A 23,806-nucleotide genomic window follows, 5' to 3' on the forward strand; every position below is an offset into this window, starting at 1 on the left:
TCTGGCTATTATTCAAAAAGTATACTTCCTTTCCTGGAAAAAGAGGCCACCCTTAAGGGGTGTCCCCTTCCCCCAACAGACCTTCTGAACCTAGGCACCATAGAACCTGTCCCTCCAGGACAGGAAGGAAAGGGCTTCTATTCAAGACTATTCCTGGTCCCCAAAAAAGATGGACCATGGAGACCCATTTTAGACCTTTCCTTCGTAAACCTATTATTAAAAGTGCCCACCTTCAGAATGTTGTCCCTTCCAAATTTACTCCCTTTCATACCGGCCAAGCCTTCCATGGCCACACTCGACCTGAAAGAAGCCTATTTGCACATACCCATTCTACCCTGCCACAGAAAATGTTTACTTTTCTCTTGATCATCCTCTCATTTCCAGTTTACTGCTTTGCCCTTTGGTTTGTCCACTGCCCCCAGAGTGTTAACAGAATGCCTGGCACTTGCCATTGCCTATTGCAGAACACAGGGGATTTGGATTCATCCCTACCTAGATGACATACTGATCCTACAAGACTGCAAAGAAACCCTGTTAATCCATCTAGAGTTCACCATGTGCCTATTACAAAGTCTGGGGTTCACCCTCACCCTCCTCAAATCATCCCTGACACCAGAACAAGACAAAATATTTCTGGGTTGCAGGATTAAAACGGACATAATGAAAGCCTTTCTTCCCCAGGACAGGGACAGCTCCCTGACCTCCCATTTCAAAACCCTGCTGCAGACTCAAGTAATAACTGCAAGGCAATTCCTAAGGATCCTGGGCCTAATGGCAGCCACCTTCCCCATGCTTCCACTAGCCAGAATGCACATGCGAAAGCTACAGTGGTATCTAAAAAATAGTTGGTCTCAGCACCAACATCCTCTAGAGCAAGAAATCACTCTCCTGCCATGTCTAAAGGCAGAAGTGAACTGGTGGATTCAACAAGTCCAGCTGAACCCAGGCCTTCCACTGCAGCCTCCTCTCCCAAACCAGGTTATGCATACAGATGTTTCAGACTCTGGATGGGGAGCCACAGTGACATCCTACAGGGTTCAAGCAAAGTGGCACCCTTCCATAAGGAACAAGCACATCAACATGAGGGAAATTACAGCAGTCCTGCTAGCACTGAAAGTCTTCATTCCTGTCCTACTACCGGGTATTCTCCAAATAATTACAGACAGCATCACAGTGATGTGGTACCTCAACAAGCAGAGTGGAACAGAAGCATACCACCTGTGCAGACTAACCTTACTGATGTGGGACCTAGCCTCTCGACACAAGTTGTCCCTGCAGGCATCCTACATCCCCTCGCAGGACAACAAACAAGCAGACCTTTTCAGCAGGACATCTCTCCACAACACAAATGGATGCTGGACAGGAATGTCTTCCTACACATGGGGCACACCTCAAGTAGACTTGTTTGCCTCCCTCCAGGACAGACAACTGCAGACCTTCTGCTCAAAGATGTACTCCCTGCTAGCCTGGAGAGTATATGCTTTAAGCATTTCTTGGAAAGGAAAGTTTCTGTATGCCTTTGCTCCCTTCCCACTAATTTAGAAAGTCCTCCTGAAAATCAGGAGAGACTAACCAAAAATCTTGCTGGTGACTCCCTAATGGCCAAGGCAGCACTGGTTCTCCCTACTTCTCAATCTAGCCAAGGGCAATCACCACAAGTTACCCCACAAGGTGGACCTTCTGACACAGTAAAAGGGAACCCTCATCCACCCACCCTTGCAGATGTTGTCACTGAATTTTGTGGGTTATAAACTTCCAATTCCCTTCAGGCACCACTACTCAGAGGACGTGCTTTTAGTCCTGAGGGAGGCCAGAAAACCTACTACAAGAAAATCATACTTTGCTAAATGGGAAAGATTTTCTAAACAGTGTCTGGACAAGGACAGGGATCCATGCATCACAGATCCCCCCCCCCCCAGTTCTTGCATATGTGTGTCACCAAGTAAAGGGCGGACTCTCTTACTCTTCAGTGAAAGTCCACCTTTCTGCAATCCCAGCCTGCCTGCCACTAGACCCTCCCCTACTAGCCAGGCTCGACGTGAAGCTATACTTAAAAGTTGTCTTACACATCAGACCTCCAAGAAAATCCATCCCACCAGCCTGGGACCTTAACTTCATCCTGGAAAAACTAATCCAGTCTCCATTTGAACTTGCTAGTGTGACTACTTTGCAAATGTGCACATGGAAGACAGTACTGCTAGTGGCCATAACATCAGCTAGAAGGGTGTCTGAATTACAGGCCCTAATGGCCTGCCCCCCCCCATACACTACGTTACACAAAGGCAGGGTAACACTAACAACTGACCCTTCCTTTATGCCAAAGGTGGTCAATGATCTGTCTTTAAACCAATCTGTTCATCTTCCCACCACCTTCCCCTCTCCTACCAATGATGGGGAGAGAATACTCCACTCCCTGGATGTACACAGACAGCTAAGATTTTACCTAGACAAAACAAAATCCATTAGAAAATCCAACCAACTCTGTTTCCTTCCACCCCAGGACCCTGGGCAAGGCAGTCTGCAAACAAACTATCGCATGTTGGATTAGAAAAGCCATTTGCTTTTGCTATTCACACCATGGCAAAAAGCTCTCACAGGGAGTTAATGCTCACTCCACCAGGACAGTGACAGCCTCCAAAGCCTTTTTAAAAGGTCTGGACACCGCTTCCATACTGAAAACAGGCACATGGTTCACCATTCACACTTTCACCAAACAGTACAAGTTAGGCAATGTCTCCAGACCATGTGCAGGATTTGCCAGGGCAATCCAGCAGGCCTTTGTGGAATCTGCCTCTTGCTCTTCCACCCTTCCTTCCAACTAAGCTGTGGTACTCTCCCACACCAGGAATACTCAACATATCAATAGAAGGACATAGAATAATTATGTAAAATCTTACCATAACCATAGATGTCCTTCTCTTCCATGTTCCAGTATTCCTTCCCACCCATTAACCTCCTTATCCTTCTCTCTCTCTCTCTGTCACTCATATCCTCAGGTCTCTTGGGGTCTACACACTATCCTGTGACCTGTGTATCCACATAATGGCTCCTGACCCTATGACTGACATCACTGGCTACTCCTTCCTGCTGGGCCTTCAAGTTCTGAGGCCTGTGCGTGCAGATGTCACATTTAAGGTCCCTGGTTTATGGCCCTACGTGTGACGTCCCACGGACCTACAGCAGCCAAGCTGAAGCTTTTGTATAGGAGCCGACATACTGGTCACCTGAGGCAGGAAATCCCACACCAAGAAAAATGCAACATGGAAGAGGACGACATCTATGGTTATGGCAAGATTTTACACAACTATTCTATCCTGCCCCTTATACAAGAGGACACATGCTGAGCTGTCAGTCTACAGGGCAATTGCTGTCCTTTCTATCCACCCATAAATCTTGGAAAAATGCTTTTACACAATTACTCCAGTACCTCACAGATAACAGTAACCTCTCTCCTACCAAACGTGTTTAGACTAAATCACTGCACAAGATCTGCCCTTTTGGTCTTTGTCAGTACCATCAGTCTTAATAGAAACAATGAAAAGAAAATGGTTTCCTCACTATTCTTGGATCTGCCAAAGGCTTTTGACACTGCCTCATATAACGGACTGTTCCAAAAACTACAGTGTGTAGGTCTGTCTCGCTCCAGCCTCCACTGGTTCAGCAACTGTTTAACCAACAGACATTGAGCTGTAAATTGGCAATCAGTTCTATCTTTCTTCCAGTTGCTGTTGGAGTACCTCATGGATCTGTTTGAGGAGCCCTGCTATTTCAGACCTTCATAAATGACCTCCACAAAGCCTTCATGCATTCCTGTCTCGTTCAGGTATGCAGGTGACGCAGCTGCCATCTGGGTAGCTGACCATCTTTCTAACTCCACACAATTACTCGAGTCCTTCACTTCCACGGAAGCTTGGCCAGTCAGTTCCATCTTTTGCTAAAACCTATAAAAATATTTCCCTTTACTACTAAATCTCATTCACCAATCTGGACTTCAGAATCAGTTCCTCAAACATATTGGAGATTGTAACGGTTACATGTACTAAGTTGCTACATTATTATAGATATAAAACTAAAATTTAATCTGCTGGTGGTGGTGCTGCGGTAGCGTTGTCGCCTCATAGTTAGACGTTGGCCGTTCGATTCTCAGAGCATCTTCTGTGTGGCGGCATGCGTGAATGGGCGTTCCTTCGTTGAAGGTTGTGCGTTAGGCCCGGCAAGCCAGTACGTAAAAATCTACTGCCAATCATTAGCGGACCGGAGTTCCGCTGTGGCAACACCTAACCGGGAAAAGCCGAAAGACACAAACAAACAATACAAGAAGTAATCAAAAAGAACTTGGAACATTATACCAAGTATCCTCGTACGACTGCTGTACTTCCTACTTTTGCTGACACTTTTGACATTTAAAAAGTTTTAAATTGCTAATTTTGTAGAGTTTTAATTGCATTTACTGTTTAGGACTACACACTCAAGTGTGTTAGTTTTCTGTGTTTATTTACTGTATTATTGCATTGTTTAGCCTGTGCCAACAATAAAAAAAAAAAAAAAATACATGTATATATATATAGATATATAGATATATATATATATATATATATATATATATATATAAAATCTTGTTTGCTAGTTTCCCACCTTTTCTGGCCAGTCCAAATCCCAGGCCTTGCTTGTCTCAGGACTTTATTTTCTGTGCTCAGAGCTATCCAGACCTTGCTGTGGCAGAGGGAAGTCCTACTGCCTACCAGTGGGACTGGTGAGCATTGTACTGCCTATCTAACGCTAGAGGAGTGGTTTCCAGCTCTGAAATTGTAATTTTTATTAGCCTTTTTGGGCTGATTTCTATCCCTTTCAACTTTCTGGCCTAAAAACGTGTGTGTTTGCACATTTTTCACATCGTGCAGCACTACGAGGCTACAGTTAAACTATTCCAGGTGCCAGAAAGTCTGCTCTTCAAATTTTCCCTTAAAACTAGCTGGTTTCCCAGTAGTAGCACTAAAATCTGAACCCCTGTGACTAGCACTTGCTCTAGAACCTACTGCAAAGCACTAGAAAGCCTGTAACTGATAACAAGCACTCAGCTCTCCTTGTCAATAAGGAGAAATTAATCATAGGCACTAAACAGCCTACAATTGCAAAGTACCTTGCAAAGGGAAGGGAAAACAGCTCTTAAACCTTACAAAAAAGCACATAAACAGGCATGTCCAAGGGTCAGCTTCCGGTGGTTTCTCCTGTCCATCTGGTGAATCTGGGCATACTGGGGCAATGCAGCAACTGCCTCATGTACACAGACAATCCTCTCCTCCTACCACCTAACACTACAACCTGCGAGAGATGCACTTACATAGCCAAACTGGAAGCAAAGCTCTCTCCGGTCAAGACTGTGCTAGACAGTCAAGAGGAGAAGGCTAACACCTGCATTGCACCTCGAGCAACTCATAGCCCTTCAAAACCCACACCATCAACTCCCACACATAGCAACACTAAACCCACATATGCGGAGGCCCTTAACATTAACCTGCCCAAGCAACAAGGACCTCCGAAGCCGTAACGCAAACAAACACCAGTCACAACCAAAGTGACACACAGCTCACAACACCTGTGTGCCCCCCAACAGCAGCCCCTAAGGCAAGACAATGTACCCAGCACTTTAGTCATAGGTGACTCTATAGTCAGGCACACTGATGTCCCACTCACCAGGCTGAACAAGGTGAAAATTAGTCAGCTGCCTGTCTGGTGCCAGGATCCACCACATAACGCATGCACTCAAGTCACTCCACAAGTACAAATACGACTGTCATTGTCCATGCTGGAGTAAATGACTGGAGACGCACCTCCCTGGACTACATGAAAAGAGACATGGAAGAGCTCTTGGATCATGTGACTCAGGCAGGTATGACCCTAGCCCTGAGTAGCATCCTGCCTTCGCCCAGAATGATACCACAGTATAAGGACAAAATGATTGACTTCAACAATTGGCTAAGCTTCTGGTGTCATTCAAAGGGGATCCAGTATTTGTCTGCCTGGGAAGACATGATCAACAAACGATGCTTTGCCAGAGATGGTCTGCACCTGTCACCCCTGGGATTCTGGTTACTGGCTAAAGCTCTTGCCACCCCTATAGTGCCTTTTTTAGGCAAGGTTCAAAGGATAAAACCACCACCGTAATAGATACAAGCATGCAAAATCTGAAGGTAATGCTACTCAATGCTAGAAGTCTAAACCTCAAAATGCACTCTCTCGAGGCACTCCTAAAAATGGAGAACATCGATATCTGTGCAGTGACTGAGACCTGGTTCAAGGCTCCAGAGAGCACCCCTGCAATACCAGGCTACAATTCTTACCACACTTTTCGGCCACAAAACCACGACCGAAACACTAAAGGTGGAGGAGTGTCCATATTCACCAAGGATATTCACACCTCCAGGCTAGTTGCCCAACACAATGCATCTAAAATTCTCCAGGTGCAACTAACACTAGATAAGACTGCAATCCAAATTGTAGTTTGCTACAGATCCCCCACCATACCCCAAGATTCTTACTAAACCTTCCTAAACATACTGGAAAATATTAAGATACAACCAAACACCCTAATACTAGGTGATTTCAACTGCCCTGCTATTAATTGGGAAAACTACTCGGGTACCAACTCCTTTTCCCAACGGTTCTTGGAATTCATAAATTCCAACCCCCTGGATCAACTAATCCATTGTCCCACCAGGGGCTCCAATATCCTAGACCTGGTCATTACCAACATGGGAGATAGATGCTCCACACCAGTGGCCACCCCTCATTGGTCAGGTCTGACCATAAGCAAATCACCCTTGACATCCACATCCCACCCCCCAGTAAGGAAACCTCCTTAAAAAACTTCTCCAAAGCCAACTTCATGCTACTGAAGTCAGAAGTGACAAACTTCACAACACCCACGCAGACGGGATCTGGAAGTTCGACTGCAGAATCCTACACTAGGCACTGTACGAGCACAGCCACTCGTGCATGAATTTTGCCATCCCAAATAGAACCAAGATGCTCTTCTCCAAAAAAAGGAAGCCAGTCTGGTGGTCCGCTGCTATAAACAAACTATACAAAAGAAGGAAGAAACTGTTGCGGAAAAGAGGAAAATCTCAGGATGCAAAAAACTCCCTCAACAGCCTCCGTAAGAAGCTGAGATCCCTCATAAAATCCTCAAAAGCTAGTTAGGAAAATAAAATTGCCAAAGATTCCAAAGACAACCACAAGGCATTCTATAGTAATGTCAAGAATCTAAATGGCAATGCTCAGATCTGCTCTGAGCTACAACAGAATGGCATTAAATATACTGATCCCAAGGATATTGCCAATATCCTGGCAGATTTAGTGCCAACTTCACTCCCCTCTCACCCCCTAAAAGGCCCATCTCCATACCAAAACATTGCCAAATTCCGATGATCACAGTCACACAGGTAGAAACAGCACTCTCCAAAGCTAAGAATACAGCATCCATGGGACCAGATGACATCCCAGGCTGTCTACTACATAATGAACTGGCACCCCACCTAAGTGTCATGATTAATCATAGCCTCACCTCAGGCTTCGTGCCTACTGAGTGAGTGGCGCACAGCTACAGTTATCCCACTCCACAAGGGAGGATCCACCTTGGATCCCGGGAACTACCGTCCCATCAGTCTGACAAGCCTGATCTGCAAGGGCATGGAACGCATTATCATGGAACTTATAAACAAAGACATTGGCCACCTCCAGACACTGGACCCCACCCAGTTTGGGTTTGTGAAGGGCCGATCTTGTCTCCTGAATCTGATTGACTTCTTCGAATTGGTCTCCAGAGCTGTGGATGAGGGTAAGGAGGTCCACACAGCCTATCTGGACCTCGCCAAGGCCTTCGACACCATCCCCCACTCTGGAATCCTAGATAAACTTACTAAGCTGGGCATAAATCCCTACGTCACTCAATGGGTTGCCAACTGGCTTACTGACAGAACTCAGTCTGTAAAAGTAGCTGACTCCAAATCCAGCTCCAGACAAGTGACAGGTGGAGTACCTCAGGGTTCAGTCCTGGGACCACTCTTGTTTGGCATCTACTTCTCTGAAGTACAGGCCAACACTAAGGGACTCTGGCTAACAAAGTTTGCAGATGACTGCAAACTGGGAGCCATTATTGAATCCCCAAATGATGTGGATATTCTACAAAAGGGCCTTACAGAAACAGATGCCTGGTGCCAGAGCCATGGGCTCAAGCTTAATGCCAAGAAAGTATAGTCATTCCCTTTGGAAAAAAAACATGTACCCATGAACTACCACATAGGTGGCAGGACACTAAACATCGAAAGTGTGATGAGAGACTTAGGGACACAAGTGGACAGTGGTCTCACTTTCGATAACCACATCGCCACAACAGTCAGGAAATCTTTCTACGTGGCACACCTCATCACTAAGGGCTTTTCATCCAGAAAAAAGGAGGTCATTGTCCCACTGTACTCATCCCTCATTAGACCCATTATAGAGTATAATGCCCCATTTGGTATGTACCTCACAAGACATCTGAAACAGCTGGAAAGGCCACAGAAATACCTCACTAAAAGAGTCACAGGCCTAAAGTAGATGCCATATGCTGACTGTCTAAAAAAAAAAAACTCCAGCTATACTCTGTGGCATATCGTCTACTCAGAGGCGAACTCTACTTAACATACAAGGCCATGTCAGACCCTGAGCTGTTGGACATGCTCCGCTTAAAAAAAATCCCAATCCTTCAGAGCCACACACACCAGGGATCTAAACCTTATCACAATGAACAAAACATGCTGGAGGGATAGGTTCCTGACCCAGAGACTCTCCATACTCTGGAATAGACTGCCCATACATGTCAAGCAGAGCACCTCATTGGCCCTCTTCAAAAGGAAACTTGATTGGATGGGAGATAAGAAATTCACCCCGGGGATCATGTCAGTCGCCCTGCTAGACAGGGGCCCAGAGAAGTAAATATTGTGGGAAAAATTTCCAGGGAATTGTTATGGCTAGGCTTGCATAGGCCTTAGGGCCGATAGCGTAGTACCAACCTATGAACCAATTTCCACAACTGACACTGTTATGCCTATAACTTGCTACCCTACCAGCCCAAAGGGAGCATTGCCCTGAAGTGCAACCTGAATATCTTCTTTAAATCCCACACGGGTGTCTGTTGAGTCATGCATGTATGTTTCAGCTGGCCCACTACAAATGCTGTTATACATTGTGGGCTGTTCCTGCAAATGATCTGAGAACAGTGCACTACCCAGGTACACCATTATAAATACATTTATATTTCAACATGATATTGTGATTCTACCAGTGTCATTGTATCACTGTGAATATTTTTTTTTATTCTAAATGCTTTTGTGTAATGTGAACCAGTTCAGTATGCTCTTGTTTATAATTTTCTAATACTGCACTGACAAATATGACACTAATGTTTAATTTACCTGTGTTAAGTTTGCATTGTATCTTGTATTATATTGTAACAGTGGAGCTTTTCTCTCCAGGCTTCAACTGAAAAGGGCTTCTACATGCAGTTGAGGATGTTCATCGTGTTACCCTGCTGCAGTCATCACACTTGGGGTTATCCTGTCGTCAGGCGGTCCCGCAGTCGGCCGGATTTCCAAAGTCTTGGTCTGACGTCGGTTGCTGTCACCTCCTCCATGACGTCAGAGCGCCGGGGGTACAAATACTGCAACCAACGCCATTTTCTTCAGTCTTTCTTGCCATGCGGTGCCCGAAGCAGAAGCACTTTGCAAGTGCCAGTCGGCCGACTCCTGAGATTGTCGAATTCGAATTTCAGACCGAAGTCTTCTATAAAGCTAAGTACCCCTTTGGGGAAACTTTTCTTGCCTCAGACCGATGTCAGAAAAAGTTAATAATTGTATTTCTTGTGGGAAGCAAATACCTCATAAGGATTTTCATTCTTCTTGCATACCTTGCCTAGGCCCTGATCACGACGTCACTTCTTGTCGTTTTTTTGCTAGGTTTAATAAGCATACTATTAAAAGGCGATTTGATTTCGCATGACACTATTTTGGTAGAAAATTTAACTATAACATGCCGTCAGAGCTACCGACTACCGGCGTGCACAAAAAGCGCAGGGACAAGGACCGACCGCCAAGGCCTACATCCGATTCCGAGGCCTCGGTTGATCCGGTCTCCGGTTCTCCGGTTATCAGTGAGGCTCTGACTCAGCCCCTGACTACCGCAGTTCTGGAACCCGAGACCGCTACGGATATTTTGACGGAATGTACTAGGCCGACGCAGCCTTTTACTTCAGGCCCTTCCGACGATTTACCCTCTAAGGACTTCGGTGCTTCTGAAACTCCATCGGTTTTTGAGGGCGTTTTCAGACCGACGACTCTTACAGTCAAAACGTTTTCTAAGTCTAAGACTCCTTCTAAACCTAAAAAGACTACACTTCAGTCTCCTGTTCAAGGCCCTATGCCTAAGAAACAGATGCTCAAAATGGCTGAAGATTTGATTTCTCTTATCAGGGGTTCACAGCCTCCTCCTGACAAAAGGCCTAGACAAGAGGAAGATTCTGCTTCTTCTGAACAACTGTCTATTTCTTCGGATTCCTCTGAAGACCAGGACTATTCCTACTCTTCTTATGAAGATTCTGATGCTGAGGACTCTATTCCCTCAGCTTCCCCTCCTGAAGACTACTCTTTTGGGGAAACTTTACACACTATGAGGGAACATTTTCACTGGGAAGGTCAGGATTACTCTGATTCCAAGAAAAGGCTCAGAGAGTTTCTTTTGCTCCCCCAACACAGACCTCTAGCCATCCCACCTGTTTTGGACATTGTGGATGATGTCTATTTAGAATCCAGTTTCAGCCCAGACTCTCTCCCTCCTGCTCCGGCTAAGCCTGACAGATACTACAGAGTACCTGATTCCCACAAATTCCTTTACAAAAGCCCAGTAGCTGACCCAGATACCATCTCCCAGGGTCCCAAGGGGGCTAAGGCTTCCATGGCTAAAAACCCAGTACCTTCTGAGAGGGACTCGAGCACTAGACAGGTGGAGGAAAAAGGTTTACACCTCAGCCACATTAGCTATGAGAGCACTAAATTGTCAATTTCATATGCTCAAGTATCAGCAGTTTCTAATCTCTCAGTTAAAACAAAAGATAACCTCCCTCCCTCAACAATCTGATTTGAAAGAAGTACAGGATTTGTTGCACGCCACCAAGCAGGTGGGCAAATACACCTTACAATGTGGGTTTGATTCTTTGGACGCCTCCTGCAGAGCTGCTGTCACTGGATCAGTAATACGTAGGCATGCCTGGTTAAAGGAACAAAGTCTACCTGATCATGTTAAAGCAAAACTACTGGATGCACCCTTACAGCAGGATGTTCTTTTTGGAGTTAAAGCAGAAGAAGTTTTAAAGAAAATGGAAGATTAGGCGAAATCAATGCAGACAGTCAAAGATTTCCTACAAGTACAACCCCCTCGCTTCAGCAGAAACTGGCCAACAAAAAATTGGTCTTTTCCAGCCACTGACAGACCTCAGAGGGGTAAATACAGGTGCCCAAGGGGCAGAGGACAACCACAAGCCCAGTATAAACCTCGCCAATGGGGCACTCCAACCCAGAGAGGAGGAGAAGACAGGTCTCAACCCACCAGAAGGCAAACCCAATGACTTGCACCTCAATTTTGCAGACAACTGGCACATGGTCACAAAGGACAAATGGGTCCTAGACATAATTTTACGAGGATACAGATTCCACTTTCACACCTTGCCAATGAAGAGGAATGCCAAACCTGCCACTAAATCAAAGGGCAGAGGCTCAAAAACAAATTACAGCTCTCATGGCCATGAGAGCCATTCAACGGGTACCGACTCAAGAGCAAGGCCAAGGATTTTACTCAAGGCTCTTTCTTGTACCCAGAAAGGACAATGCTTGGAGACCAATTCTGTTCCTTTCAATTCTAAACACTTACAAGTCCCAAAATTCAAGATGCTAACTCTACAGCAGCTACTTCCCATGTTGGGCAAGGAAGTATGGCTGGTAACGTTGGACCTCAAGGAGGCATACCTGCATGTCCCTATCAGACAAAGTTGCAGAAGATACCTCCGTTTCATTGCAGGTTCAACCCACTACCAATTCTCTGCACTGCCCTTTGGCTTATCTACTGCGCCCAGAGTATTCACAAAATGCCTGGCACCAGTAATTGCATACTGCAGACAAAGAGGAATTCAAATATATCCATACCTGGATGACTGCCTCATCCAAGCAGAAAGAAAAGACATTCTCTTACATCATCTGGCTTTTGTGAAGCATCTACTAAATTGTTTGGGGTACACAGTAAACGAAAAGAAGTCAAAACTAGTACCCTCACAAAAAATGACATTCCTGGGTGCCAGCTTGGACACAACGGCCCAGAAGGCTTATCTTACACCAGACAAGCAACTACAACTGACTCAATATTTCAAGACAATGGCAACAAAGACCCAATTAACTGCAAGAAAAATTCTGCAGGCTTTGGGATTCATGGCATCTTGCATTCTGATAATACCATTTGCAAAACTGCATATGAGGAAATTACAGTGGTACCTAAAAAGTGTATGGTCTCAACACAGCCACAGCTTGGACACAGTGATATCTCTCATTCCCTGCCTTCAACAGGAATTTCTATGGTGGGCACAGGCATGTCACCTCAACAAGGGTCAGCCTTTCACCTTGCCCCCAACCAGGCAAACTATCACAACAGATGCTTCAGACTATGCCTGGGGGGCACACATGGCAGGGCAATGCATTCAAGGCCTATGGACTGCAGAACAAAGAAAACTGCACATAAATCAAAAAGAGATGCTAGCTGTACAGAAAGCTCTGACAGCCTTCAAGGATCTACTACATCCAGGACAACTGGCAATAAAGACGGACAACACCACAGTAATATGGTACATAAACAAACAAGGGGGCACACATTCCGACCCTCTTTGCAGGCAAGCAATGATCTTATGGAACACAGCTCTGGCCTACCAAGTCCAGTTACAAGCTCAATTCCTGCCAGGACAGAAAAACACATTGGCAGACGACCTAAGCAGAAACATCAAGGATCCCCACAAGTGGAAGCTAGACCCACAAATATTTACAATGATAACTCAAAAATGGGGCCTACCAAATATAGACCTGTTTGCCAGTCCTCAAAACTACCAACTGACAAAATTTTGTACAAGGACATTCCACCATCAAGCTTGGAAAGTGGACGCTCTCTCCTTCAGTTGGAAAAACCTGACAGCATATGCCTTTCCTCCATTACCTCTTCTCACAAAGGTTCTTTTGAAGGTCAAAAAGGAGAAACCTCGACTGATTCTCATAGCCCCAGACTGGCCACGCCAGCACTGGTACCCGCTATTGAAGAATACGGCTCACAGCCCACCATGGATATTGCCTCAAATACCTCATTTGCTCACGCAGCAAAACAAACAGATTCTACACAGCCAGCTAAAAACCTTAAACCTGGCTACATGGCAAATCTTCTAAACATCCAACCAGCCCCTCTTTCACAAGCAGTTCTGGATGTTATTCTGGAAGCCAGGAGGCCAAGCACCAGGAAGGCTTACTCGGACAAATGGAAAAGGCTTTCTGCCTGGAACCAAGCTAAAGGACAAGACACAACTCAGCCTCATATGCCTCGCATTCTGCATTACTTAGCAGAGATGTTGCACAAAGGACTTTCCTTCTCCTCAATTAAAATCCATGCTTCAGCTATTTCAGCTCACTACGACACAAATCCACCTTTATTTTCACATCCTCTTCTAAAGCAGTTCCTCAGAGGGGCAAAAAACATTAGACCACCTAGAAGAGCTCCTACACCAACATGGGACCTCAACTTTGTTCTGGAGAAACTAACGTTCCCTCCCTTTGAATCCAGCTTTCTCTGCAGACCTTCAGTTCCTATCTTGGAAGACTGCCCTGCTCCTGGCAATAACTTCTGCTAGGAGAGTCTCAGAATTACAGGCACTAATGGCAGTGGAACCTTTCCTCATTTTCCATCAAGACAGAGTTATTCTACGAACTAATCCTTCCTTCATGCCTAAGGTGGTTTCCAGTGTAGCTTTAAATCAAACCATCCATCTACCCACTTTCTTTCCCAATCCACAGAACAAAGGTGAGAGACTCTTGCATTCCTTGGACATTCACAGGCAGCTTTGTTGCTACTTGAACAAAACTAAGGCTGTCAGGAAAAACTGACCAGCTCTTTGTATCCTATGCTACAGCTTCTCAAGGGAGGGCTATATCCAAACAAACCATTTCCAAATGGATAGGCCATTGCATACGGTTCTATTATACCCATCATGGGAAACCAGTTCCCCCTACCATTAGATCCCAGGGCAACAGCTACCTCTACAGCCTTTTCTCAGAGGGGTTCCTACCAAGGAAATTTTAGAAGCTGCAACTTGGAGTTCAGTACACACCTTCACCAAACACTATCACTTACCTCTTTATTCTAAGTCCAGGGCGGGCTTCGCCACTGCAGTTCTGCAGGGCCTCATTGCCTCCACTAACCCTCTATGATTCCTCCACCCTACCTTAGCTTTGGGACTCAACCCAAGTGTGATGACTGCAGCAGGGTAACACGAACATAGTACAGTTTTGTACCTACCATAAATGTAGATGTTCGAGTGTTCACCCTGCTGCAGTCCAGGTTACCCTTCCTCCAACCCCTGTGATCTTCTGGCTAAATCTCTGCTATGCCTTACTGATGTATTTGCTTATAGCTGAAGGGATTTTGTGTTTGTACAGTGTTCACACCATTTGGTACTAATTTTGATCACCTTTTTGGGGGCACCTGACATCTGGGGCAAGAAAAACTGAAGAAAATGGCGTCGGTTGCAGTATATGTACCCCTGGCGCTCTGACGTCAGGGAGGAGGCGACAGCAACCGACGTCGGACCAAGACTTTGGAAATCCGGCCGACTGCGGGACCGTCTGATGACAGGATAACCCCAAGTGTGATGACTGCAGCAGGGTGAACACTCTAGCATGTACATTTATGGTAGGTACAAAACTGTACTTTACCTGGTTAACAAATAAAAATAAGTGAATAAATTAAAACTGCTTTTCTTTGAAAACTCCAAATCAAATATGAGTACAATAAATAAATATGTATTCAGGTTCTGATCCACCCAAAACTGCTTTGTAAGCTATCGTGATTTGGCACAGCTCAGTTTGAGCCTGTATTTTTTTGGACAATGGACTCTACCCATTCCACTCTTTCCAAGCTGAAATGATGAAAACCATTTTCATTCAGAAGGAGCAGTCCATGATTCTGTTCTTAACTGCCTTTTGTGCTGTACTGATGCAGACCTGTTGCCTCACACACATCACTCGCTCTTGTGCTTATTGTCTTGAAGCTACATGCTTACATTTTGCTATAGACAAGAGACGTGTCTTCACTACCTTGGAGTTGACTCTGAACTGTGGAAGAAGCTGCATTGCATTTCACCGATGATCTCCTTGCTGCATTTTTCTCTGAATATTTCTAAAGATTACAATAATTAAGAGAAATTGCTTGTTTTTTTTCTTCAGGTTTTTTTTCAAAATTATGCATGCAGTTCATAAAAGTAAATGCACTGCACCAAGGATTAGTGGTTTCTGCTGAAATGAAGCAGTTATCGGTAGCAGAAATGTGAGCTTTGTAGTCCTCATCTAAAAGGAGATGGAGGAGTTAGAAGGGGAAGACAGGCTGTGAGATGTGTCATTCCATTTATTGGTACTGTAGTGGGATGGAGGGCTATGTTAATTGCCTCATGCATGTTTCTTGGCAAAAAGGTTTATCCTTTTAATGCATCTTGTACATATCCTGCCCTTTGGAAAGGGAGTAAAAAAAAAATTCTCCTTGAAGTCCGAGTAATTCAGAAATCTTGACTGTACATTATTGGATTGTTCAGGTACATGTATGGGTGTGCTATAGGCTTGTGTTTGTTTTTACAGATGAATGAATGAGATCTTCAAGCATTATTTTGTGGAATTATATTTTTTTCTTTTATGTTTCTTCCAGGTCCTATGTTTTCAGAACACAGAGTCAAGAAATCAGAGAGAGGGCAGGAAACCAAACCAGTGGAATTGACTTCTTTATTACCCAGGAGAGAATAATTTTCCTTGATACACAGGTGTGTGGTGTTGGCATACATTTCTCATGGAGCTTGAGAGTTGACATTTTACCATAACCAGTGCCATTCATCATAAGAATCCATGCTGCAGTAGAATTCATTATCTGTCGGGTTTTCTAAGAACATATGTATACTTTCCAGCCTGAATTTAAGAACAGTTGAACACCCTCAGAATGGCATTGGTTTCTTCCCTGCACCAGCAAGGCCATGATAGCAAAATTCTTACTGTTAAAGGGGAAGACTAAGCCTCACTATGCCTGGTTTGTTTTTACTGCAAAAAGGAACCGCTATCTGTTCTGTGCAAGTGTATCAGTTCTGTGCAAGTGTATCAGTTCCTTATTTGCAAATTTCTCAAGCAGTAATTATCCAAGTTATTAGTTTTTACAATGGTTTTTGACTGTACTAGAGTTTTGTGCTTTAAGTTAGTAGTTTGGTTGATTTTTCAGTGACACACGATACTCCCCAGAAAAGTTGTCAATAGATGGGCATGGTGGGGAAGACAAAACTCCCCCTGGAAAGGACTGTTCTACGTTGTGTATTTCTAGGAAGCAGCATCAAATCAGCTTTGTCTTCATTGGTCCAGTAACTAACTCTAGTTTTGACTGTACCTGTGGCGGCCCCTTTAGGAGTAAACATTTGGATGATTCCCTGTTAAACCAGCCAAGGCTGTATCGGTAAGTTGAGCCACAGCCAAACAGCAGTTTCCAGACATCTGCTTAGGAGCACTATTCCTTCACAGGGGCACGTCATTTCAACTTCTGTTAATATTCCTTCTCCAGCACTAGATGTAGCTGTTTCAATTAATTAATGTGATGACAGTGAGTCAAGCCCTCATATTTAGCCTTTTTTTGTTTCTGGTGTTTCAGCCCTTCTGATGCCCCATTATGAGGTTCCTGTACCATCAATGGTAGCCTCAGCTCCTGCAATTTTTTTTTATTACTAGCTAGAAATTTGTTATAAAATTTGTGACAGCTTGGCAGTGAACTTCTCACACCTTTATGTAGCCCCTCAGCATCATCTACTTTGGATGCATTTCGACAATCTAAAAGAAAGCTGTTTTCCCCTGAGGGATGACACTGGAGTGAGATGGGGTGGGTATGAGCTGGCATACTCTAACTAGAGCCACTTTCCTTTGGATTTGTCACTGAGGGTGGTATTGACTGCAGTGGGGTCTTTCACAGAAGTATATCCTTTGAGGAGACCATGAATTTTATGTGTGAGCATTCAGATTGGAGGTACAGGAGCTCCCTGGAGTCCCAGATTCAGTAGCTAGGGCCTTTTTCCTGTGTATGAACATTAATGGACACCTTCAAGAGTGCCTCACTAGAACTGGACTCTGAACTCCTGTCCTAAATAAGCCTACGTGTCTTTGAAAGAACTTGATAGTTGGCGCTGATATTGTCTTCCTGGAACCCTCCCTGAGTTTCACTGTTATTCCCAATAAATGACTGAGTGTTGGACAGACTCAGACAGAAAATGTATATACATCTGTAATGTTTGGAATCTAGGCCATCAGCTGGCAGACCCATGTGATTTAATCAGGGTGATATTTAAAACAAAAGGAAGACATGGCCAAGAAAATACCAGAAGGAACTCTTAGGGATATGATCACAAAATTAGCACAGACTTTATCTAAAGTGGGCAAGCATGCCTGTATGCAGTAAAATGTAAATATGATGCAGTGGATGCTTTTTCTGGGACAACTACCACTAGCAAGAGTGGTCTGAATAGATGCCTGACTGAGAATTTATACCTTCCTTGAGGACACTAATGGGCAGATTGTGACTTAACCTCTGGATAAGGAACTGCTTTTCAGGAAGCTGGAATGGTAAGGCAAGACTACATAGTCTCAAGAAATTCTTCCACTTTCCCTTTCATTATGCCACTAGAGTGTGGCCATTCTAATTCTACAAACGTTAGTCCAGAACCAACAGAAAGGAGGTATTTCTGGAAGCGATGTTATGCTTGGATTGGCAAGTGGGCAGGGGTTTTGAGGGGTATATCCCTCCAGCAAGAATAGTAACATGACCAGGATGCCTTTCCTTTGCTCACCATTTCCTTTGCTCTCAGCATTTGACAGAGGGCTCGCTTCTCGTTTTGGATCCACCGGTTTCTGTTAATGGATTTGACATACTATTCCTTGAGGATACTATCCATCTAAGACATGTAGGAGACTTATTCCTCCACTTTGCTTTCTGAACTTTTTTATTGTGAAACTCTCTTCCTCCCTTTGAATCTTCTAGTTCTGCTGAGGGGTGTATGCTGAATGTACTCAGTCTGCTGTTATTCATATGTAATATAATGCAAGTTCTGTCATGGAAGACATTATTTGTGGTGGTCATTACTCCTGCCAGAAGGTTCACCAGGCACCAAGCTGTGATGTGCATAAATGCTTAACCATTTTTTTTCCTATGGACAGAGTGGCTGTCAGGAGCAATTCTTCTTTATGCCTCAGGTGGCTTCTTGAATACTGTTCCTTCTTGCCCCTCAAAACAAAGGTGAGAGAATCCTGCAAACCATGGATTTACATAGGCAGTAGAACTAAGGACTTCAGACTCCGACCAGTTACTTATCTCCTTACACTGTTAGACTGCAAGCCATTATCTAAACAAACCCTCCGTAAATGGTTGGCAGCTACATCTTTTGTTATGATCACCATGGCACATCTTTTGAGAGCTAGGTCAGCACTAGCTTGTCCAGAACATCCATTTCTAATGCATCCTGTTCAAAAATGTATCATCTCAGAGTTCTTGTGAGGCAACCATCTGGACCTCTGTCTGCATTTTCTTCAGACACTACAATTTGGATATTTAGTCCAGGAACAGGGCTGGTTTAGCCTCCACTGTCCTAAAGGGCACACCTGATAGGTGTGTGTGGAGTCAGGATAATTTTTCGGCTGCTTTTGTACTGTCCTGTAGAGAAGGAATACTACTGCAGTAGTGTTTCTTTGATGTGGGTACTCACTGTAACTGTAGATGTTTAAATGTTAGGATCAGTACTGCAGTGGGAGCTCACACCTTTCATCTTCTTTTTCACCTTGTCTAAGCACTGGCAGAGGTGTGCACATACTTTTAGATGTCATTTTCTTCATCTTAGATATTAAATGCTTATAATGCTCTTTGGGTGTTAACAGTTTAGACAGTGGTCGTATGAACCTGTGGTGCTTATGAGGATGCACTTGTTTGGGCTTAGGTCAGGGATCCAGGCAAACCTTTTTTGGCTTTTTGCTACAAGAAAGTGAGGGAAAAAAAGAGTGTGGGTGTCCTTCCTCCTGATGTCTTTAACATGCAAAAGAAACCACTGCTGTTTTGGGGATGGACAACTGCTCCTAACTCGAGCCTAAATCATTAATATCCACCTGATGTTAATCCCATAGATAAGACGTATTGCAACCGTGCTCATTTTTTTCCAACATGTACAGTTGGTAAGGACCTTTATGCAACTGAATATTTCAGAATCAGATTATTTTTAAATGGTAATCGCTACTATTTAGATAAGATTACAGTTTGATCCTACTAAATAAAATCTGTGTGTAAATAACTGATTCTGCTTCTGGGGTATATTCATACTTGTAAGTGACTCTGAACCTTCTGTTTTTGTAATTTTTGTTTCTTCATTTTTACAGATTTATTTTATCTTAAAATGCTTAAATCATCTTAATAATGAACAATAATTTCGATATTTATATTTAGCCTATTCTCAGTCCATCTGTATTGGATCATTTGATAAACAATGATAGAAAACTACCTCCTGAGTACAGCCTCCCACACACCTATGTCGAAATGCAGGTAAGACAAGTAGATGAATTAATCACAGTTTATGGCTTGTTTAATAGTTTCTGCTATCATAAAAAAAAACTCTTCACAAAGCTAATCATTTTAAAGATAATAAGCACTTTCGTTCTTTATTGGTACAGAAATTTATTAGATTCTAATTATTAGTTGTTTGGAATGAAGTATCTGCTGTCACATTGTTTTCTGATTCTTATATTGTAGATGGTGCTTAGTGATGTAACAATAGCTTGACAGAAGTTGTTCTTAGTAATGCCTTGCTTCAGTTTATTTTTTCAGTGGAAATATCTGTAGCGTCATTAGAGTGGATGCTTTTCTGGTCAGCCAGTGGAATCTGATACATTCTTTAATGTACAGTTTCTGGATTTCTTAGTAAAGTGGTATTAAAGTCTGTACTAAACTTCATTGGAATTAAACATGCACACTGCAAACGTCTGTCATCAGTTAGAAGGAAAGACTTTTTTAACACAGGTGGAGTAGTTCAGTAAAGAATAGTCTGCACAGACCATCAGGAGGGTCTATATTACATCACCGAACGCTTAAAAAAGCAAACTGTGATTAATCGACCCTATGTAAGTGAAAGCTTACAATCTTGAACTGTCAGAACAGCGATTTTTTTTCCCATGGGAAAAAAAAAAAATCACTGTTCTAACAAAAAAAAAAAAAAAGAAAACACTTTATAACATTACATTAAGTGGGGGGCTGCACCCCCCCCCCCATATCCCACCTACTTAAATATACCAACTCCGCGACCGCACTACAGTGCCAAAAACGGCAAAGTACCGAAGCGGCCAATCAAATTCTTTGCCAGGGAAAGAATTTGCTTACATGCCGCTTCAATATTTTGCCGTTTCAGTCTTTTATGTTGGACCAAGACGCATTTGAAAGAATGCGTCTTCGGTCTTCTAATAGGAACCCCATCAGGACAGGGCTTCACATGAAGAGAACAATGGCCTGTCCTCTTGAGTAAAGGGCTATGAATTTGTCATCTCATTTATGGATAGACTTTATGGGGGAATGGGAGATAAGTTTTTAAAAATGAATGATGTAGCAGTCATGAGGGAATTCTGGTAAATTTCTGTGTGTATGACTGCAAGTGATTTTCTAATCATTTTTGTTACGGTTTCTCCTAATTTGTTGCTGTTGTGATCGACATCCCTGTTACCATGCTCTGTCTGATTTTTCTGATCAGAGTAATCACGGATGTGTAACTGCAGTGCATATAGCAAGGTTGGACTTCTGTGTCTTGCAGAAGCTTCAGCCCTTCTTAATTGTTCTAAACATAATAGAACTATATTAAAAGTTTTCAAAACTACAACTCACTCTTCCCTTAACTTGTCAGTTATTTTAAACTCTGATCCTTTTTTACAAAATTTGCATGAATTCTTGCTGACATATTTAAGTACTTTTTTAAATACGTGATAAATTAAACTTCTGTGATGAACTTTACAACTGCTTTGAAGACGGGTTTTTATTGTTCAAGCTTGGCATAGTTCCTATACTCATATTTGGTTACTACAGTGATGAAATGTGTTAAACTTCTGAGCTTTTATTATAGCAGTTTTTAGGAAGTTTCAAGACTAATAGTATGTTACATAAACTTAAGTCTCCTTAATCAGCAATTGGAATTTATGGTCCAGACACTACTGGAGGTCCCTACCATATTTTTGCTGACCGTACATGCTTTGTGGTTTATTGTTAAACAGACACTCCTCTCCATCTCCTCCGCCAAGCTTTTACAGCAGTGTTTTTCTTCTTTTTAAACAAAGTTCTGAGTTTACAGAAAGGTAGCACTGTCTAATACTACTAAGTACAGCATTCTTTATTGTACCTTGCACAGTAGTTGTTTCCATCTCCCATTTTTATGACTGTATTGTATAAAGCAGGCAACTGTGGAAGGGTTAATTAACTCTGCTATGCTTCTCTGCTGTACCCCCCTTTCTCTAAATTTATACAACCTTAATCTTGTTCTTTATACCTAGAATCCAGTCACATTTCCACTGCCCCCCTTTGCTTGGCTTTCATTTTATTCCACACCCACAGTCACATCCAAACATGCTCTCCAACTGTTCACGAAATAATAACCTTTTATATAATAATTTGTACTACACAAACTCTCACACACAGTCTGCTTTTCCAGACTGTGTATGTCTTGCACTCCATTCTATCTTCTCCCATTTATTCTACAGTGTTCTTTCAAAATATTGCAAATTACCCCTGCACATTCATGCACAAGTCAGCTACCACCATATTTATATTACTCCTGTTCCTACCTTTAAATATTCAAACAGCAAGCACAAACATGTCGGAAGCTACTTCCCTGTATCTCCAAACTTCTCCAACATCTTCCACATCCATTTCTACAAACAAACTTACCTAAACCATAAATCCACACTTCACAAACTAGGCATAAAATCAAAGTCAAAACAAAACTTCAATTTCTAAAGTAACTCTGTTCAGATGGATTTTTAGCTGCATTTCCTTCATCTGTTCTTCAAATGGCAAGGGATTACCCTTTAAAGTAAAGGCTCACTCTGCACGTTCGGTGTCTACTTCTACTGCCTTTCAGGCTAGGATATTTATGCGTGATATTTGTGTTGCAGCTACTTGGGCATCTCCTTACACCTTTATTAGTCACTACAAATTGGATCTGGTATCTAGGGGCAGATCCTTATTTGGTTCCACAGTGCTCAGGAGTATTTTCCAGTGAGCCGCCCAAGGTCTAGGTGCTAGGGATGCTGTCCCAAGGGTAAAAATATAGGCGAGATTGGACTACATAACATCAAGAAGTTATATACTCACCATAACGTTCGATGTATGTAGTCCATCTCGCCTCACATTCTTACTAACCCACCCACCTACCCCCTCCTGGAGGACCTAGAGGTCGAGTCTCTGTTTTCAGCACTCCTTCTTGATATGTGAGTTGATTCTTCTTACCCATGGGTAAAAATGTGAGGCAAGATGGACTACATACATCGAACGCTATGGTGAGTACATAACGTCTTGTTTTAGTTGTACAAAAAGTTGGAGAACCACTATTTTTAAAAGGGCAAGATAGGTGGAAAGGGGGAGGGCACATTTGTATTCTGGTACTATGGAATACAGTCTGATGGCCAATAAATTTAAATAAAGGGAAGTGATTTCACAAAATGATAATTTTGTGTTTACTCACACCAGCCAGTAAAAGCAGAGAAGGAAACAAGATGTATGGTCTAATTAACATAAGGGGCAGGCAACTAGAAAGACAGTGGTGTTTAAGAACATGACAGTAACAGGGTGGGAGGGTGAGAAAAATTTCTGTCTGACTCACAAGAGACAGAGCTGTGGTCTCTCCAAATTTTACTATGCAGTTAAAAGCGCAATACAAGTAAAACAGTGTAAAGAAAAATAACCGTATACAAACTAGAAAAAGGCAATAAAGTAATACAAAATACAAGAAATAAAAAAACAAACTGACCTTTCCCTCAAAGCAAGCTGTGCAGAATCTGGGTGAGCCTTTCCGGTAAAGCTCACCTAAAAGATTAGACACAGCTGCTATCCTCGAAGCAGCTACATGGTCCTCTGTTCATACTTTCACTAGGCCCTACAAGCTGGAGGTTTCTAGAGCCAGGGCAGGATTTGCCACTGCTACCCTCCATGGGTTTGTGGGAAAGTGCTTGTGGTCTGCCTCCCCTTCCATAGGGCAGGAGCTTTTGCACTCTCCCTGATGTCATGAATACAGCAGCATATGAATAAAAGGACATAATATTGCTGTGTAAGAACTTACCATAACTTTAAATGTCCTTCTCCTCTATATGCTGCTGTATAGTTTCCCACCCAGCCTTCCCCGTCACACTTGCTTGACTCCTGATCCCGGAGTACCCACTGACAAGTT

At 43.2% G+C, this 23,806-nt stretch overlaps 1 protein-coding gene across 2 annotated transcripts in view; it reads left to right on the top strand.

The window, feature by feature from the left end:
- SMG9 (SMG9 nonsense mediated mRNA decay factor) overlaps window positions 1-23,806 on the top strand; it is a 684,281-nt gene that overhangs the window by 146,481 nt on the left and 513,994 nt on the right. For both annotated transcript variants that reach the window (XM_044080557.1, XM_044080556.1), the window contains exons 6-7: window positions 16,030-16,141; window positions 19,834-19,929. In XM_044080557.1, the coding sequence (XP_043936492.1) occupies window positions 16,030-16,141; window positions 19,834-19,929 (208 nt within the window). The remainder of the gene's footprint in view (window positions 1-16,029; window positions 16,142-19,833; window positions 19,930-23,806) is intronic.

Source organism: Protopterus annectens, chromosome 8.part0, assembly GCF_019279795.1.
Source record: "Protopterus annectens isolate FY-2018-M chromosome 8.part0, PAN1.0, whole genome shotgun sequence".
In the NCBI taxonomy this organism is placed as follows: domain Eukaryota; kingdom Metazoa; phylum Chordata; order Ceratodontiformes; family Protopteridae; genus Protopterus; species Protopterus annectens.